This window comes from Bombus flavifrons, chromosome 4 (assembly GCF_040668555.2).
Source record: "Bombus flavifrons isolate JBK064 chromosome 4, iyBomFlav1_principal, whole genome shotgun sequence".
Classification (NCBI taxonomy): domain Eukaryota; kingdom Metazoa; phylum Arthropoda; class Insecta; order Hymenoptera; family Apidae; genus Bombus; species Bombus flavifrons.
Window position 1 is genome coordinate 14,989,317 of NC_138445.1, and position 15,274 is coordinate 15,004,590.

The 15,274-nt window shown below is 41.5% G+C and overlaps 1 protein-coding gene across 1 annotated transcript in view; it reads left to right on the plus strand.

The window, feature by feature from the left end:
• LOC138178635 (uncharacterized) overlaps window positions 1-15,274 on the plus strand; it is a 35,399-nt gene that overhangs the window by 17,910 nt on the left and 2,215 nt on the right. The window contains exons 2-12 of the mRNA XM_069110678.1: window positions 6,820-6,991; window positions 7,094-7,117; window positions 7,228-7,343; window positions 7,591-7,828; window positions 8,197-11,415; window positions 11,579-11,776; window positions 12,090-12,801; window positions 13,065-13,265; window positions 14,208-14,342; window positions 14,577-14,854; window positions 14,973-15,170. Of these exons, the coding sequence (XP_068966779.1) occupies window positions 6,820-6,991; window positions 7,094-7,117; window positions 7,228-7,343; window positions 7,591-7,828; window positions 8,197-11,415; window positions 11,579-11,776; window positions 12,090-12,801; window positions 13,065-13,265; window positions 14,208-14,342; window positions 14,577-14,854; window positions 14,973-15,170 (5,491 nt within the window). The remainder of the gene's footprint in view (window positions 1-6,819; window positions 6,992-7,093; window positions 7,118-7,227; window positions 7,344-7,590; window positions 7,829-8,196; window positions 11,416-11,578; window positions 11,777-12,089; window positions 12,802-13,064; window positions 13,266-14,207; window positions 14,343-14,576; window positions 14,855-14,972; window positions 15,171-15,274) is intronic.

Below are 15,274 nucleotides of genomic sequence, written 5' to 3' on the forward strand. Positions count from 1 at the left end.
GTTAACAAATTTGATAAAAATAAAAGAAATAAAATTTTACGAGATGCGTTTAGAGATTACGAGTTATCCGACACGGCAGAAAATTCAGAAATTATACGAAGATGTTTATTACCTGATTTACTGCTATCGCTAGTCTAGGTAAAGTTATTAAAAGAGATATTTGTTATGCCACAATGTAATAATTGCGGAAATTCAGCCAGTTCCATCGTGCGTGGAAGGTTCTGGTTCGTGAGTGACGCCTCCAGTCTTAATTGAACGTGTACCGAGGTTCTGCAAAATTTATAGACAGAAACATGGCGTATACGGTGGGCGGGTGACTTGGTCTAACTTCCGGGGTACAGACTATTACGTTTTAGTCGTAGTAACGCACTTTCGCGGTAGCTCGGCTTTAATAGCCTTCTGAGGAATCGTCTAGCTGTTACCACGGTTTGTGATCCACATAGTTGGACATGCTCGGTAACGTGACTTAAGTAGAGGCTAATTTTTCTTACAGCTCGCGTGTTCGTGTATCGAAAAATATTTAACGAGAGAGTAACGAATGCCCGATGGAAAATCACCGGCGTTCCATTAAGAGAAGCGCCGATCTGCACCGACAAACAAGCAAACGCGATTTCAATCGACTCGCTCGATTCTCCTCTAAAAGGATAATTTCATTTCCGGCTAACGATCTACTTTTACGCCAGTGAATTCGAAGGAAATATTTGTAGATATTGATCGGTAACTTGTGGAAAATTCATCAGTCTGTAGTTTATTCGAGGCTTTCAGGGGCCAAACCGATCGGCTCCATTTTTCCACAATTTTTCAATTTTATCGTACACGACTACTGTAGTCGATCGCTGTTCGATTTTCAAGAAACGCGCGTTGTAAGTTGATCTGTACACTTAAGGGGGTATTCTGGTCTAGAAATTTGAAAAAATCGAACAATTTTTTTTTCATATTTCCAAAGTTTAGACATTCAAGAATATGCCCTTAAAAGGAGTTTTCAAAATTTCAATTATTTTATGAGTTACAGCCATTTTTGTGACGCGGCATCTGCTCCGGTCTGACCGGAACAAATGAATAGTGGACGGTAGACGTTGTCCGAGTAAACTTGTCTCAAAACTTTAAACGCGTTTTTCTCGAAACTACTTTTTTCGAGTTGGCGTGCACGATATCTCAAGTTCTAATGAACCGATTTATTTTAAATTTGGTCTGAATATTCCTTGTATACTCCTCTATCGTCCGGACCACGCACAGCTCAAAATCTTTAATATTACTATTTTTTAAACGTTCGGAATTGTCAAAAAAACGTGCGAAATAAGAAATTTTTTTCAAACGGCCGTCATTTTGTAAAAAAATGTTGTATCGACTTTTCCAAGGTTCAGACGATAGCGGCATCCATACTAATTAAGAATCCGTTCGCATTTTTTATTTCAGATGACCAGAAGGGTTGATATCATGCACGCCACGACACCCCATTTTTTTGGCAGCACCAACTTTGCCAGCTCGTAACTTTTTAAATATTGAGTTTTTTTTCAGTGAATTTTTTACGTAATCTCGAAATATCAATAAACAAACGCTAAAAAGGATAGCAAAAATATTTTTTGTTTCGCTTGTACAGAGCTTCAAAAATCGCCCGAAATTCATGCCTCTAGACCAGAATACTACTTGTAAGTTAATTCGTTATTTATTTACGAATAGTCAATTTCAAGATGAATTTGAAAAATAACGTTCGTACAGTTGATGGAAGAAGTGGATCAGTGGTTTCATAACAAGTTCGAAACCTGTTGATGAGAGAGCATTGATATCTTGTTATACTTAGAGGGTAAGCGGATACGAATAGATGAAGATCTTGAAACTACCGAGACACCTGTTGCATGCGGTGAATGAAATTCGACGTTCGTTAAGCATTTAACGTCGAGCAAAGCTCGAAGAAGGCGCAAAGCCCCTGAAGGCGACGACGTATTTCTTTGTAACAAGGCAAACATTCAGGTTTCTCTTTGCGGAGGCCTTTTCAGGGCTACGCCAAACGAACATCGATACTGTCGACGATAATGGTGATTCTAACGGCGGGCTCGCTCTCTGCCTTGTGCGAGTCGCCGACAAACCCTCGTCCTTCGACGGAAATTGCATAGCTCTCTCTGGACGGCTCTTTTGTCGCTGCAACAGCTAACGACCTACACACCGGTCAATTGGCTCTGTGAGAAAATTCTCCGAATGCTTAATTTACAACGTCGATCCTCTTCGCCCCTAGAAGTGCGTTTCGTATCGATTAAAAGCAGAATGAATATTAATGTTATTAACGAATAAAAGTATACTGAACGCGTAATTGTTTCTCTAATTAGCTCTTCTTTCTTTCTTTATTTTCTTTAATCGGCTGTCGTAAATTCTGAATTCGAATCGGTTTAATCGTAAGTTTACGAAAATGTTTGTTTAATCGCGTTTGGATAAGAATAGGAGAATAATTCGAGGGAAGCGCGCAGGAATTTTCTGAACTTTGCGGCTACGAATTCCTAATAGAATCCTATCGTCGTAAGCAAATACTCTCGAGGATAGCGAAATAAGTCTAACAAAAGAAGTCCCTCGACCACGTCGAACATCTTGGAGAAGAAAAAACATAGACGAACAGGCCTCGCACAGAAGGCCATTGGTCGAAACAGAATGTTTTTATCAAGACGCTAATGAACCGTACAAGAAGACAAAACATGCCAGTTTCGTTACGAGCAATAAGTGAAATTCCCATGAAGCAATCAACATGCCGATTACCTATTCTTCATCTGTACCTGCGGCGTTTCTATGCAAACGCGATGAAAATACCGTCGTAAGGTTCCCAAGCAGGCTGACCCAATTCGTCGATCACTATCATCTGGAGCATAGCGACGAGCTGACTCATTGTCAACGAGCATCGAATAAATCGGCATCGTCGATCGATTGCGCGGTTTGCTCTCCCGTTTAATTCGATGATCGTCTTAAAGACGGTGCGGATTCGATGATTTCCCATCAAAGGCTCGATCAGAACAGGTCGAAACGGTGGAAAAAGATGCCGAGAAAGGAAATACGCTGATTACGAATTAAACGCGAATAAATTTACGAGATAAACATCCTACGCTCTATATGCTAAATCGGATCTCACGTGGTCGAAATAAAGAAAGCCAGTGTGGCGAACGATTTTTCGTCCGCTGAATTTTTCTCATTTCTCTCCTGTTCTGTGATGCTAATGAAAAAAGATAGCCGGCGATAAATCAAGCAACGCGGTGAAGAATGGACCTTTATGAACCCGCAGCCCTGCCGCAACGGTTCCTCCGCGTCTTTCCCGCTAACTCTTTGTCTTGCGAACGCACCGTGCGTCGTTTAACACATAATAGGAGCTTTGTTGTTATTTCAAACGTACCACCGTGAAATAACGTGTTATTAGGAATGCTATTTTGAGCGTGCAGAGTTCAAAACAACGCTCGCACGCCTGATCCTCGAAAACTCCAAGTTACCAAAGTGCAAAGCTTGCATCTTTGGATTTGCATAAAAGTCGACGGCCTACCGATCGGTATTTGCTGTTTAAGCCTCATCCGCCCCTCGTTTTCGCGACGAATATGTCCGTGAAATTGACACGATGGTAAAGCAAAACATCAACGAGATGAAAAGGTAAATAATTAATTCCTCTCTTTGTCGTTCACACGCGTTCGAACCAATTTTTCCTCGGAGCTGTCGGATTTCATTTCGCGTTTCAACGCGTTTCGGAGAAATTGTTCCACGAATGGGCGAATATCGTGAGCTTTTACCGGAAAAGCGTGGCAAATTGCGTCAGCTGTGCGTTGACAAGACGAGGAAGTATTTTGTCCTCGTCGAAATCGTAAGAAGCATCGTAAAGCATCGTAAGAAGAATCGTAAGAATCGTAAGAAGTCCGCCAAAGCGGAAAATTCTCGTCGCTTCGCGTGCGAAAGCAGAGCATCGCAGAGCTTGTGCATCGCGATTCTCTCCAAACTTGTGCCTCGAAGCGTGGCTTCGTATACGTGACCATCTTGATGACTCGCGCGGCGTTAACACGCGTGCAGTTAGCGCGGTCGTTGTTCCGAAAAAAGAGCAGACAGAATGGTTGCACGATACTTCCCACCGAATCACCACATCGGATGAACCCTTAACGGTGCATCCAGCAACGCGGCATTCCCCCGCCTCAGGATTTTCAATTCGACTCGCCGAACAAACCGGCAATCTAATCGTACACGCGACGCCTGGCATTCGATCCTGTGCTCGATACGCGATTTTAGTCAACACAGAGCCTGCAGCGATCGACCAGCTGAGATAGCGTTCGCGGTCAGATCGCTCCCTTATCGACGCGCGTTATCGTCGCAACGTTTCATGAAAACGACCCTGTTATGTTTGATTACGTCCATCGGTAACGCGATAGCGTAATTTGTTGGACCGGATTTTGTCATGGTATTAGGAAAGGCGTTCGGTTCGATCCTCCAAGACTTTGGTCGATAATAAGATCCTTCGATCTTGGAAGATGAACCTGGAATCATCGCAGATTGATTTCTTGTCCCCTGACACGCAAGACAAGCAAGAAAGGGACAAAGGGATCATCTTTCAACGGCGTGTTCGAACATTGGCCTTCGTAACTTGCTGAAGAACTGGCTCGAAATCACCTGAGAAACTTTCTTCGTTAAATGGACGCGAGAAACAAACGAGGGCTAAAACAAACGTCTTACACCTGTGCTTTTCGCTTAGTCGGATAACGTAAAATCGGAATTGTAGGGTTTGATTTACGATAGCCGTCGCGAATTATCAGAGACGTAATCCAAATGAATCATGGGAGGAAATTAAAAATTGAAATTGAGAGTCACGTTTTCTCTCGCTGCTACCATCGACCAATTTATAACCGTCGTATGCAATTGATAGTATTGAACGAAAACAAAGGATCAAACGTATCCTATGGGATGATAATGATATTCAGATTGCGTCAGAGCGTGCTGTTCGGGGATTCGGTTGCCCGTTTTTAAAGGCAACGACCTCAGCGTACACATTGACTTGTCCATCTCGCACGGCCATGAAGTTTCTATCGTACTCCGTGAGCGTGAAATTATTTTTCACCCTCGATCAAGTCGTTAACTTCGCATCAGCGTCAAGCTGCGTTGAATCACCGCGAGATCGTGACAGATGTTAAAAGCTATTTCTATAGACGCGACCTTCGACATCTCGTACGCGTACCCACACGTGTACTTAACACATCGTTGGCCGGATACGGCCAATTAATCAACAATTGATCAATCATCGCGACACTTGCATGCATTTTTCCCGCTCTAATTGCAAGTTGACTCTTTATATTTAACTATAATTTCCATCGCCTATGGAAATAACAGACTACAATTGTTGCACGCATAGATAGTAAAATAGCGACAGACGGGTGAAAAGAAAAATATCGCAATCTCTTTGAACAATCATTTATCGTGGCGAAGTGTAAATAATTAACCCGAAACGTGTTCCTCGAGACGTTTTTCCTTTTTTTCTCGCATGTATCAAACATTGATTCGGTGATTTCACGGATGGTTTCTGTGATAAATCTCGCGTCGCAACGGACCGTGACGAACGTTGCAGCATATTCCATTGCACGGATGCGTTTTTCCATTTTTCAGACTTTGGTAAGAATAACGCGAAGCTGGCTGGTTGGTCCACTGACCGAGCCAACTGCTTTTTTCTTTACCTTGACTTCGATTATGTATGCCAGCGTACGCATAAATTTTATTTCCTCGGAATTGGAATGTACGTTCGTAATCTGATCACATTTTTAACGCTTCTTATACACGATGAGTCGTGTAAATTTCTACGAATGAAATAGTATAGTGTCCTGAATAGAGTATCGTTTCTTCTCTTTCTTCTCTTTTCATCGAAACACGCTAACCGTGGTATTACCGAGGTATTCTTAAATCCATCTTCACAGACAAGTTGTATATTCTCAAAATCATCGTCGTTTCTCTAAATGGAACGTTCTAGCTCTTATTATAAACGATTAACGATAATGTACGACGAGCAAAGGTAACAATTATATCAGACGTTATATCGTAAACTTAATGTACCAAGCGGTGCTGTGTAAAATGCCACGGATGGAATAGAAATCCAAACGAATATTAGTACGCGCTTTGTACTGTTTCATGACCTTCGAGTGACCTTGACAGACAACGCTCATTTCTCGCGAATAGAATCATAATAATAGTAATAACGATTACAACGAACTCGTAGTGTTTTTCACGATGTACCTTCGACACAGATAGAAGCCAATATTCATAACAAATTACACGATCTATGGAAATGAGAATGCAGAAAAATTGATGAGCAACGTTTTAGACGATTGTTGTAGCACTTGTAATATCGAGGATCTAGCACTATGATGGAAATCATATTAAATCATCATTATTGACTCGCACACGACTATTCCAATTATCATATTACATTCGCTGGATCGTCGAACGAAGCGATATAGCACTAAGTTTTCATGGTTTGTTTCGCCGTGCTTAACTTTGGAAACATTCTCCTGTTTCTTTTTCTTTTTTTTTTTCTTTGACATTCCTTCTCGACTCCAATACCGTTACTACGTATTGATGTACGATGCTGACTAAATTTATTACGCGTTCCGATTATCGAATCGTCGAATAGCAGCGACCAGTTGCTCGATAAATACGTTCCACTTAAATACGTTGTATCGAGGAAACAGCTGGCTGCGCTTAAGCCGTAAATATGTTGGCGGACGTAACATCTTATTGATATCGTATCATCCGCTTTTATGAAAATGTTCGTCATTGATACTATGGTGCATAGCTGTTAAATTGTGTTTTCTTCTTCGATTGCAGAATGATTATTATTTACCACCGCGGTCCACATGGTCCAGAGTCTCACCTGAACACACGAAGAAACAAAGGGGCAACAGTACATGGAAAGTCGGCAGTGCGATGTTAATCATCTCTGCTATGTTAGTATTAATCGCGGTGTTCGCGATTGCAGGACTTGCGCTATGGATGGGAGGTTCGTTGGCGTCTTTATGTTACTCGTAGCAATCTAGAACAATTACATTAAATATCGATCGAACCGAAAGATGTTTATGAACAAATGAATTTTGTTTTTCAGCCCTTCGGACAGATTCGAAAAATGGTAAGCGCCGATCTAACGTACAATCGAATATAAAATTCTTCGTTTGTAACAAAATTAATTGCTAATGAGAAAATGAATATTAGTAACGTTCGTTGCGATAATATTTACAGCTATCGTTGGATTCTCCTGCACGTTCAGGGTGTCTAAGGGTGAGAAATATAATCCGATGTTGAAGCTAAATACCAGTATGGTGTTCCGTGAAAAGGAACGAAAATACAAAAACATAGTAAGGATGACTATTGTTATAGTAATTTCTAGAAATCCGTTTACATGAACTCCGTTTATAGAAATTAGTATAAATTCTGTTTCCTGATCTCTTAAAGTTTATCTACGAGTACCGATGAAACTCGAATCGTAAATTGTTTGTTTCTCCTACAAGTTCATATAAATAGAATTTTATCCTGCGAAGATTATGTAAATTATCTTTTGCAAATAAAAGAACCAATAATTGAAAATTCCTTGGTAATTTTCAGTTCGAAGTTCTATTTAGAAGAAGCGTGTTCGGCGCAGCTTACAAACAAACGATCATAGACAAATTCGAAAGCGGTATTCTGAAGGTGTTCTTCAGGATATATCTGGACAGAAGAAAGATACCACGATCGATCACGAACGTCGAGGACACAATCGAAGACATTATCGCGAAGGAGACGTACTCATCGTCCTCCTTGTTCAAGGATATGGAACTGGACCTCACTAGCATATCGGTAAAAAGTGAGTATCCGCTGGAAATAAAGATTAATCGCGATAAAACAGTAACATGGTAATTACACGATTTCCAATTTAATCGTTTGGCTATTATTCGTAAGATATCAAGATTCTTTTTAATAAAATTCAAGCTGCATCTCTCGTACGAATATTTCAGTTAATATTGAAAATTATAATGCACGCGTGAAATATACATGCGATGATAGCCCACGGATAAATAAATCAAAAAAATTAAGACGAATCAAAGTTTACGGTTCAGAATAAAAAAAAAATATAAAACACTCATCTCGAAAATTATCGTCGCTATAACGAGACAGCGCACACATTCACGCATATAAACGCATTCACGAAATATCCGTTTCCTCTACATTTAGGAATAAATCAGGAGTTGCCAGGGAGTCAAAAGCAGGTCCAGCAAAAGAACGCAATGATCACGAAGAACGGCTTGCTTCGACCCAACAGAAACAGTTCTTTGATCACCAGCTCGAAGCCGAAATCCAAACCAACGAAAATCGAGTCCACGGAGCCAGACATCGACTTCAGTAACATACCGACGATCCAAGGCACCTATAAAGCGACGAAAGTGAACATTACTTCCTCGAACAAAACGATCTCCGTTCAACAGCCTGCAAAGGCTCAGTCAGAAACGAAAAACAATACCAAAGCGTCGTTACCTCAAGAACAAACTACGATGAAACCGACCACCGTAGAAGACAGTACCGAAGCAATAGCGGGTGTCGCTGAAACCACCAACGAAACAGATAAGAAAGTTAATTACACCGTGCACGATGAATCGTCTTCGTCGAAAAAGACCACCACATCCACAGCTTCCACGCCCGAAGTCGGAAACGACGATCTGTTCAAGGATTTCCGCAATCCAAGCTTCGAAACTTCTCCGTGGAAGCCTATCATACCTGGATACATCAATACAGAATTAAAATTATTGCCGGACAACGCTCAAAAGTCAAATTACAAAAGCGAAAGCAACTATAAAGTGAATTACAGCAATACGAACCTGGGAGACGTTGTCTCCGGTACAGCCGTAAAGAGTCCTCAGTATAGCGTTCACGCGAACGTTGCACAGTCTTCGACAACCAGCACGAAATCTCCCGAGCCAGCGGTGATATTAAATTCGTATATAGGTGTTCCAGGAATGAGCACGTTGGACATTAGCGACACTGATTTTCCACGCGATAGAATCGTTCCTCAGGAAATGGTGAATTTCCGGGTAAACGGCAAGTTTAAGAATAAGATTCCAGGATTGTTAGAAGGTGGGCAGATCTTCACGGAAGCTTCCCCGGTCAGTTTAGACGACCAGAGACCGGACATAGAAGTTTCTGGCCAGTTACCACCGGAAACTTACGATATCAAGCTTCGAACTTCTTCTCAGCCTTTTGGCCTCTCCTCTTCCCAGCCTTTGGAATTTTCTTCCACGAAACCTCATCGATCGACGAGCGAGAACGAAACAGGTTGGAGGATCCCTGGATCTCAGATGACGTACACGATGACAGACGGTGGATCCGATGGCCCTGTTAGCAAAGAGCAAGACGACGTTAAGAGTTCCGGCGATTCCACGAAGATGAATAGAAAGAAGTTAGGTCAAACCACCGTGATAGGGGCTTCGGACAATTTCTTGCCTTCGATGGTTTCCAGTACTCCGAAGTGGCACGCGCAGAGTCCGCTGGAGCCAGATTTCGACGAAGAATCGACGACTAAAGTGTCTGGAGTTGGAGTGGCAGAGCCTGTCCCGGACGTGGACGTGGATTTGGAGGCCAGAAATCGGTACTCGGATGTTCAGGCTATGGCGAAGCAAGAGAGTAACGCTCTGCAGGACAGGAAAGTCGATAAGAACGCGCAAGAACCTGTGTACACCAGTTACAAGACGCCCGACCTGAATGGGGCTGGCATGAGACCAAGTTTGATCGAAAGTTCTGGAACTCCGAAGCCATTCAGACACACGATTCCCGTGGACAAAATTACTTCTGTCGTTGATTACACAGAGGCTGACAAAGAAGGCTCTTTGAAGCAGGTAATCAACACCGTGACAGATAGTATAATGAATCAGGAGGAAAGATTCACCGAAGAATCCAGTGAATTAAGCACAGAGAACAAAGGGGATAAGGAAGGGGCAATTAAAGTGCTACCGGTCAAAGAGAATGAGGAAGAAGGAACGAAGGTGCTACCAGTTAAAGAAAATTTGAAGGAAATCATCGAGCTAGAGACTTTCGTGAAGAAGAACAGCGATTCCGAGGCAGATATTTCTCTTGAAAATGCAAAGATCGAAGAGTACGCAAGATCAACCGAATCGAATATCGAAAGCGTAATAGACGATGAGAAGCTTCTGAAGTTAGGAACGACGGAAGTCTACTCGGAGATGATACATCCATTGTACAATAATATAGATAAATTAGTCGTGAAAAAGGAGGAGAATAAAGGGGCTCCGGGAAGGTTGACGTCTAATATTTCAAGAAATTCAACGTTCATCGAGATTGATACCTTGAAGCACACGCCTGGAGAGGTCGAGGAAGATTCTGACTCGACGGGGACCAAATCGGCGACGAAAGGTGAAGACAACCGGCCTTTCAATGGAACCTTGAGTCGGCCGTACAATTCCCTGGAAACTAGAAAGAAGACTTACAACGACACTTTGAAGGCGTACGTGGTGGAAAATTTGGTCACTCTGGCGCCTGCTAAAAGTAATACAGGAATTGGAAGACCTGTCAGACCAAGACCCAAGATAGAAGGGGAGAAGACGATGAGAATCGACGAGAAGCCTAACACAGACAGAAGCTCCACTGACGACAGCCTGCTCTTGGAACAATTGTTCGGTGTCCACAATCGACAGAGAAACGCGACGAAACGCAATTCGTTTAATCACGGTGACTCCGTTAGGTTTCATTCGGCGGAGAACGAGAGAAACAGGGAGGGAGATTTGCATAACGAGCATCCTAGAGTCGAGCAAATCGTAGAAGTCGTGACGTCGATTAGCACTAAAGTGTCGTCGAACTTTAAAGGAAACCCAGTCGTGTTGAAATTCGTCGTTACCAATTCAACCTCGCTTCCGATAATTCGTTCAGAGTCCCATCAGAATGCTGAGGAGACGTTCACTTCATCGACACCGAAAGAATTTTCTGCTCCCAACGACGGAGGAAAAGGAGAAAATAGATCTTTCAGAGACGAGACTTCGAACAAGGCCCCGTCTTTAACGTCCAGCGATGTGCAAACGTCCGACAGAAAGATCTCTACGATGGAGGAGAATAAGTCTCTTTTGGAGAAATTGAAAGAGTTGGCGGATATCGGAACGGAGAACGAGCCCGTGCATAGCAAAAATAGTTCCAGGCCGAGTGTCGACGCGTTAAAATCGCATACGTCGAACGTAAAATCGAAACCGCCGGACGATTATAGGCCGTTGCCGAATTTTGAGAAATTGAAGCAAATCGCTGATATCGCGACCGGAAACCAGACCTTGATGAATTCGAGCGCGGCATTTACGATGACTCGCGACGGCGTTGAGATATTGACGAAGATATTGAACAAAATGGAAGATCGCACCGATAAGATGATCTCTAGCACCGAAGAGAATTTGCAAGCTGGTAATTATTTCCTTGAGATTTGCTATCCTATTTGATCTCCTATCGAGAGGGTGGTATCTATCGTTCTGATATATTTCTGATATATTTTTTCTATCTTAATGAAACAGTATGCAAGTTTATTTTTTGTAGCCTCTCGATAACGTTGTACAACGCGTTTTTACAGATCACTGTCTCGGTTTCCTATGCAAAGACGGAAAATGCTTGCCTTCCAGCGGCAGGTGCAATATGTTAGGTGAATGTCCGAATTCGGAGGACGAAGCGAACTGCACGTGCGCCGACTTTCTAAAAGCGCAACTCTTACACGAGAAAATTTGCGACGGTGTGGCGGATTGTTGGGATTATTCGGACGAAACGGATTGTGGTATTTATCAGTCGATCTTTCAATCGTGTTTTCCTGTCGTTGGAAAATGTCACTCGATTCGAGGAAAGTTAAAGAAGTCGTTAGCGATATACGTAACTGTTCAATTGTACGTGAAATATTTTCTTAAAGCATTGGAGGCGTGCTCGTTTACTAAAACGAGGACGAGATAAAAATTCGAGGACTATGGCAGGATTAACATGTTCGAAAATACAGTAATTAATAAACTCGTTAGAAGTATAACAATTCACGCTAACAAAATCCTAATTGACTCTGTACTTGGTAAAGATTTATCGATAATTTTCTAACTCGATAGATTGGTGCCAAGAAGGCCAATACGTCTGCGGCAACAGTCGAACCTGCATAAACCAGGACAAAGTTTGCAACGGCTACACCGACTGTCCAGGCGGAGAGGACGAGAAGAAGTGCGCGGCGCTGATAGAAGACGATTCAGCGTTAAATTACGATGAAAGGAGTAACTTTGCCAGGAAGGACATTAATTCCGAGATCAGCGTAACCAAAGATGCACATCCATCGTTCGAAGGACAGTTTTCAGAAATAGAATCCACCACTAACAAGGACGCCCTGTATGATCAAGAAGCGGTGGAATCGTCCATCTTCGAGTCGACAACTTTACACGCGTTTAAAGATGATATACGATTAGAGAAAATCATAAGAGCCAAGGACGAGTCTGTGATCGAGGAAGGTGGAACATTTTTCGAGAATCGCGAACACAGCAACGCTACTACGACTCTCGTTTCCGGAAGAGAAATATCGTCGAACGTGAAACACATGTTGACGCGGGGGAACTCGATCCATGTAAATACGAAAAACGACGATAAAACGTCGATAATGAATTTAAAGAAAGAAGTGAATAATTATAACGAGAAGGGTTATTTAAATATCAGGAAAAATGGAAAATGGGGGAAATTGTGTTTGACTGGAATGGATAATCTTCTGCAAGAGAGACAAACTGTTTGGTCTATCGAGGATCTTGGTAGAGCTGTTTGCAAGGCAATTACATATCAGTAAGTATTCGGTTTATTTATTGGATGAAATATCGCCTGCTGCGGTTAAAAGATTTTGCCGTACGATACATAGAAAAGCGAGAATTTATTTGAAAGATTCGATATAGATCTAACATTTTACGAATGACAAGAATTCCTCAATTGTTGGTAAAAGTACTTCTAGCGTCGCAAACAACGTGCTGATGTTTCATTAGATTCTTGCAATTTGTACGTGCAATTTCAGATTCGTTTCAAATGTGACCAATATGTACGACAACTTTCAGAGATTACGAAACCGTGGAGAAGGTGTTGGACGAAAATCCAACGTCTGTGAGATCGTACTACACACTCTCGTACAACGAGAAACCTTTGGATAAAACGATCTTGACTTTCAAGCCTTCCGAGTGTCCGACTGGCGAGATCCTCAGGGTCAAGTGCAAGAACCTTGAATGTGGAATAAGAACTCAGGCCCCATCCCAGGCCAGGTACACTCACTGAACCAGTTCCTCATAATTATATGCCGACCGGATCATTTGCAAAACTATTTGTATACAAATGCATTCGAGGATAATGACCTCTGTACCTACATAATAGCGATGTATCGATGGCAAAACGATATTAAAAAAGATGTGCATAAAATTAGTATGATCGCGATCGTTATGGTCATCGTCGTCGTTCGAGATAAGTAACTATACCTGCTGTGATATATACGCTCGTAAATTTTTATCGAAACTCGTGAGAATATTAAGAATATACTCCGCCGGAAAAAGACTGTCGTCTTCCTTTTTTAACGGTACTTTTCAGTAGTTTAGGATCATTCTTAAATTTCGTCGAGGGATAGTGATTACTGTGAAACGTGCTTTACCTGTAATTGGAAATAATCGGATATCAATAATAATATCGTTATTTAGAATTAAGCAGTTTTGCATTACGATGAGAAATTTGTTATACTATTGTACTTCTTTCGTTTCTAATGAAATTTTATATTTTTGAAATTATCAACGTAGCTTTTTGTTCAGTTTAGTAAAAGATTAGACCAACTCGTGTTAAGTAACTTGAAAGGTGTTTTAGTTGCGAAATGAAAATTCAAATACATTGATAGATTTGGTCTCTATTTTCAAGAGACATTCATTCAAAAGACTCTTAGACGTAACTATCGATTTAAAAGAATTACTGTCGACATATTTCAGTTTTCATTTAAAAAATAAACAATTTTATAATCTCGTAGCTGTCACTAGACTACGGATATTCGTGCAAATTCGCATACTATGTGCATTCCGTGGAGTTCCACAGTTTCAAATTTCTCGTAAATGCATACAAATCTATTAATTGTACGTTACAATATATAAACGTAATGTATTGATAAAACGAACTACTTATTTAAGATGTATACATTGAAACAGATCGAATGTTTCACGACGTTGCAGGATAGTCGGAGGTGGAAGTTCATCGGCTGGAAGCTGGCCATGGCAAGTAGCTCTGTACAAGGAAGGCGATTATCAATGTGGTGGAGCTCTGATTAACGAAAGATGGATTTTATCTGCCGCACATTGTTTCTATCAGTAAGTAATAGCGTACTGGTAACACAAATAAAAATAATTAGATCGATTGAAAGAAAAAATATCGAAAAGCGAAATATAATAAAGAGGGTACATTAAAACGAAAGATACAAAAGGACGATTCAAGTTTTAACATTAAGATCAGGCTAACCGATACACTGGAAAATATACAAACATTTTATGGAGTTGGAAAAATTGACGCAACAACCTGATGGTGTATTCCAATATCTGTCGCAGTGCTCAGGACGAGTATTGGGTCGCAAGAATCGGAGCGACTCGCAGAGGAAGCTTCCCGAGTCCGTACGAGCAAGTGCTACGTTTAGATCACATATCTCTGCATCCTGATTACATCGATAACGGATTCATAAACGACATAGCGATGCTGAGGCTCGAAGAACCAGTCACATTCAGCGACTACGTTCGACCAGTGTGTCTTCCAGAGTCAGAACCAAAAAGTGGCACTACGTGCACCGTTACCGGATGGGGACAGTTATTCGAGATCGGAAGAATATTTCGTAAGTTATGATTATTTGTCAGGTATTCGTAAAAACAAAAAAAAAACTAGCCACGTAAAGATACACTGGTCTATAACGATATACCAAAAATATAAAAAAATATGTTTCCTCTGAGCAGCGGATACCCTGCAAGAAGTGCAACTTCCGGTAATCTCCACGGAGGAGTGTCGAAGGAAAACTTTGTTTCTTCCATTGTACAGGATAACGTCAGGAATGCTTTGCGCAGGTTTGAAGGATGGTGGAAGAGACGCTTGCTTGGGAGACAGTGGTGGGCCGTTGGTTTGCTCAGGATCCGATAACAAGTACACTCTGCACGGTAAACACAGCTATTTTTAATAAAAAGAAGAAAAGATAATAATATATCAAACAGCATAATTTATCATCTTGAAATATCGATCTATACTTAGCAGTCTTGTCATA